Source organism: Eutrigla gurnardus (assembly GCF_963514095.1).
Source record: "Eutrigla gurnardus genome assembly, chromosome: 1".
Lineage (NCBI taxonomy): Eukaryota > Metazoa > Chordata > Actinopteri > Perciformes > Triglidae > Eutrigla > Eutrigla gurnardus.
Genome location: NC_139915.1, coordinates 33,448,492 through 33,453,640, shown reverse-complemented (window position 1 = coordinate 33,453,640; position 5,149 = coordinate 33,448,492). Strand labels below are relative to the sequence as shown.

At 49.3% G+C, this 5,149-nt stretch overlaps 1 protein-coding gene across 1 annotated transcript in view; it reads left to right on the top strand.

Annotated features, from left to right (window-relative positions):
• hddc3 (HD domain containing 3) overlaps positions 1 to 2,387 on the top strand; it is a 2,791-nt gene extending 404 nt beyond the window's left edge. Inside the window, exons 2-4 of the mRNA XM_084011128.1 lie at positions 1,040 to 1,095; positions 1,181 to 1,421; positions 2,174 to 2,387. Of these exons, the coding sequence (XP_083867254.1) occupies positions 1,040 to 1,095; positions 1,181 to 1,421; positions 2,174 to 2,304 (428 nt within the window). The 3' untranslated portion in view covers positions 2,305 to 2,387. The remainder of the gene's footprint in view (positions 1 to 1,039; positions 1,096 to 1,180; positions 1,422 to 2,173) is intronic.
• Positions 2,388 to 5,149: the final 2,762 nt, after the last annotated feature.

The window sequence follows — 5,149 nt, the reverse complement described above, 5'->3', positions numbered from 1 at the left end:
AATTAAACAGGTGAAATAAACATCAAAGTATTTACGCAAAAGAAAGATAATTCTGATGTTATTGGACCGCTTAATCATACAAAGTGGGTTATGATGCCCCTCAGATAAATATCACAGGATTTGTGATATAATTAATAATTAATACAATTTATAATGCAACATCATAGTGTGACATTTCTGCCAATAATTGTCAATGCTTTACTTCCACTTCAGTACATTAGTGTACTTTTTACTCCACAATCTTACATTTGTTTTCAACCTTTAGTTACTTTTTTTTGCAGATTCAGATTAATAATACTAAATGTAATCAACTAATAACTTGTATATACTTGTAGATCCAGTTAAGGCTTTATTGATCCCTTCGGGGGAAATTATATTGTGCAATAATACGATAAGATTCTAAAATGGGCCATTTGGGGGCAATAAGTTATTTTACTTTTTGTCATATTAAGTATACTTTGAAGCTTTTGTACTTCTACTTTTACTTTTTAACAGAATATTTCTGTGCTACATTCTAATAAAGCACAGATTCAATCATTGAATCCACCAGATGATCGACGACTTTGTTTGGCTCAGTTTCTGTAACCGGTGTAGCATCAAAGCATGGTGGAATCAACAACACCATTCTTTAATGCTACACTGGTTACAGAATAGTATCTCTGAGTAATGTGGCTGAGGTTTGGGATTTCTTTTTTAATTTTTAATTCTAGATGGCTCACGTAAAAGTTTCACACGACCACCAAAAACATGAATAACAGACTTTAAAAATAATTTTTAAAAAAACATTAAAAACTCTAATTCTAATAAGGGACGACAGACTTGAAACAAACCAGCAAATTGCAAATAATAGTCTAAAAATTAACATTTTAAATGTAGCTCAGACCAAGATGAGGCTCCAAAAACTTTAAAACCGCTTTAAAAGGTGCAGCTTTTTGGCGTCAGCAGTTTGTTTAATACAACCTTTATGACCTTAATGACCAACCTTCTTCTTCACGACAGCAGCTGAAAGTGTGAAAACGTCTCTGTGTGTGTTTTAAAGGCGTGGCGAGAATCCTCAGCCATGAAGGTGGCATCTCAGACATCGAGGTTCTGCAGGTGAGTGTGTGTGAGGCGGTGAAGCTGCTCAGCTTTCCCTGCGTTTTTACTCATCAGCGCTGTGATGTCGTCGTCCTGCCTGCAGGCGGCGCTGCTTCACGACACGGTGGAGGACACGGACACGTCTCCCGCGGAGCTGGAGGCGAAGTTCGGCCCGGTCGTGGCTCGCATCGTGCAGGAGGTGACGGACGACAAGCGGCTGCCCAAACAGGAGAGGAAGCGTCAGCAGGTGGAGCGCGCGCCGCGCTGCAGCCGCCAAGCCAAACTGGTCAAACTGGCTGATAAACTGTACAACCTGAGGGACTTGAACCGCTGCACGCCTACTGGTTAGCTCCGCCCCCTCGCCGCCAAGGCTCTCAGACTGACCTCATTCACGCTGCCTGATTGTCTTTAACTTTAAAACAAGGCAGACGCTGTACCATACATTCTATATATAATCATTATCATGAAGAATATAAAATATATAGAATAAAAAGAATAAAACATGACCTCGGTTTTCATAGGCCCCGCCCACGTAGCCTCCCAAGGATGTATACGTTACTGCACGCTATGTGTATTTAACCAGACTGCGACCGAAAACTTATAAACTAATAAAACATAAAATAGTAAGTGGACTAAGTGTAAGAATAGCTTCCTGGGACTTGAACTCTGGTCTCCTGGGTTAAAGTCCACTAAACCACCACTATTCCATGTTTCTAGTGACATCACCATGACGACCACCACTTCCTATATACAGTCTGCTTTTTGCACATGGGAGAAACTTCAGTTGGTTGCAATCTACAGCCTCGCCACTAGATGGCGCCACCTCCGACCACACAATGCACCTTTAAATGGTCGTGCAGTCGTAGTGAAATGTACCAAGTAACAATAAATAAAAAGTATTAATTTGAGAAAGGGGTTCTGTTATAGATGTGTTGACCTGTTATTAACCAGTTATTACTTCACAGACTCAGACTGTGTGTGTGTGTGTGTGTGTGTGTGTGTGTGTGTGTGTGTGTGTGTGTGTGTGTGTGTGTGTGTGTGTGTGTGTGTGTGTGTGTGTGTGTGTGTGTGTGTGTGTGTGTGTGTGTGCGTGCAGGCTGGACAGCTGAGCGGGTGCAGCAGTACTTCGTTTGGGCCTCTGAGGTGGTTAAAGGCCTGAAAGGAACCAACGAGGTTCTGGAGGAGAAGCTGGAGGAACTGTTCCGACAGAGAGGAGTCCAGCTCTGACAACATACTGGAGAACGTCACGTTACAAAGAAAATGCATGTTTTAATTTGCAAATTATACAAATAAATACTTTCTTACACGTTGGTGTGGTTGCTGGTCTTTAATTTGTGGTATTGGTATTTTGGTTGTTTGGTTAAATTAAGTGTTTATTCATCTAAACAGTGTTGGAATTGAAGTACATTTAGTTAAGTACAAATTTGACAAATTGTACTCAAATATTTTCTTCTCACACTTACACTGTATACTTCAACTCCACCATATTTCAGAGGGAAATGTTGTACTTTTAACTTCACTACAATCATCTGACAGCATTACTTTACATATTTAACGTTTTTGTAGACCTGAACTGAAACGATCGACAGACAAATGATTGAAAACTACTTTGATAATCACTGTAGCAATGATAATAAAGTAATGTATCCTTTAAAAACCCCGGGGTTGGGGCTCGCAGGCGAGCGCCTGGTGGCCGGGTCTGTGCCCACGGGACCCGGCCGGGCACAGCCCGAAAGAGCGACGTGGGCCCGCCCTCCTGTAGGCCCACCACCCGCAGGAGGGTTCAGAAGGGGCCGGTGCGGTGGGATTTGGGTGGCTGTCCTGGGCGGGTGCCCCGGCGACCCAATCCCCGGACGGTGACTCTAGCCATGGGGACATGGAATGTCACCTCACTGGGGGGGAAAGAGCCTGAGCTAGTGCGGGAGGTAGAGCGCTACCGGCTACAGGTAGTTGGGCTCACCTCCACGCACAGTCTGGGCTCTGGAACCCAACTCCTTGAGAGAGGCTGGACTCTCTTCTACTCTGGAGTTGCCCGCGGTGAAAGGCGCCGAGCTGGTGTGGGCTTGCTTATAGCCCCCCAGCTCGGCCGCCATGTGTTGGAGTTTTCCCCGGTGAACGAGAGGGTCGTCTCCCTGCGCCTTCGGGTCGGGGATAGGTCTCTCACTGTTGTTTCGGCCTATGGGCCAAACGGCAGTGCAGAGTACCCGGCCTTCTTGGAGTCCTTGGGAGGGGTACTTGAGAGTGCTCCAACCGGGGACTCCATTGTTTTACTGGGGGACTTCAATGCTCACGTGGGCAATGACAGTGTTACCTGGAGGGGCGTGATTGGGAGGAACGGCCTCCCCGATCAGAACCCGAGTGGGGTTCTGTTATTGGACTTCTGTGCTGGTCACGGTTTGTCCATAACGAACACCATGTTCAAACATAAGGGTGTCCATCAGTGCACATGGCACCAGGACACCCTAGGCCGGAGGTCAATGATCGACTTTGTGGTTGTGTCATCTGACCTCCGGCCGTATGTTTTGGACACTCGGGTGAAGAGAGGGGCTGAGCTGTCAACTGATCACCACCTGGTGGTGAGTTGGATCCGCTGGCAGGGGAGGAAGCTGGACAGACTTGGCAGACCTAAACGCGTTGTGAGGGTCTGCTGGGAACGTCTGGTGGAACCCTCTGTCAGGGAGGTCTTCAACTCCCACCTCCGGGAGAGCTTTGACCAGATCCCGAGGGATCCCGGGAAAGTCTATTCCAGGGTGCTGGAGAGGAGAATTCGGCCGATAGTCGAACCTCGGATTCAGGAGGAACAATGCGGTTTTCGTCCTGGCCGTGGAACACTGGACCAGCTCTATACCCTCCGCAGGGTGCTCGAGGGTTCATGGGAGTTTGCCCAACCAGTCCACATGTGTTTTGTGGACTTGGAGAAGGCATTCGACCGTGTCCCTCGTGATATTCTGTGGGAGGTACTTCGGGAGTACGGGGTCGGGGGCCCTCTGCTAAGGGCTGTTCGGTCCCTGTATGACCGGGGCAGGAGCTTGGTTCGCATTGCCGGCAGTAAGTCAGACCTGTTCCAGGTGCATGTTGGACTCCGGCAGGGCTGCCCTTTGTCACCGGTCCTGTTCATTATTTTTATGGACAGGATTTCTAGGCGCAGCCGTGGGCCGGAGGGGATCTGGTTCGGGAGCCACTGGATTTCATCCCTGCTTTTTGCGGACGATGTGGTCTTGTTGGCTCCTTCGAGCCAGGACCTCCAGCATGCCCTGGGGCGGTTTGCAGCCGAGTGTGAAGCAGCCGGGATGAGGATTAGCACCTCCAAATCTGAGGCCATGGTTCTCGACCGGAAAAAGGTGGCTTGCTCCCTCCAGGTCGGGGGGGAGTTCCTGCCTCAAGTGGAGGAGTTTAAGTATCTTGGGGTCTTGTTCACGAGTGAGGGAAGGATGGAGCGTGAGATTGACAGGCGGATCGGTGCAGCGGCTGCAGTAATGCGGTCGCTGTATCGGTCCGTCGTGGTAAAGAGAGAGCTGAGCCGAAAGGCGAAGCTCTCGGTTTACCGGTCAATCTACGTTCCTACCCTCACCTATGGTCATGAACTTTGGGTCATGACCGAAAGAATAAGATCCCGGATACAAGCGGCCGAAATGAGCTTCCTCCGCAGGGTGGCGGGGCGCTCACTTAGAGATAGGGTGAGGAGCTCCGTCACACGGGGGGAGCTCGGAGTAGAGCCGCTGCTCCTCCACATCGAGAGGAGCCAGTTGAGGTGGCTCGGGCATCTGCATCGGATGCCCCCTGGACGCCTCCCTCGGGAGGTGTTCCAGGCATGCCCCACCGGGAGGAGACCCCGAGGAAGACCCAGGACACGCTGGAGTGACTATGTCACCCGGCTGGCCTGGGAACGCCTTGGGGTCCTCCCGGAGGAGCTGGGGGAAGTGTCCGGGGAGAGGGAAGTCTGGGCGTCCCTGCTCAGGCAGCTGCCCCCGCGACCCGGTCCCGGATAAGCGGAAGATAATGGATGGATGGATGGATATCCTTTAAAAACGTGTCAAAGTTTGCTTTGATAACAATTTGCAGATTTGTCTTT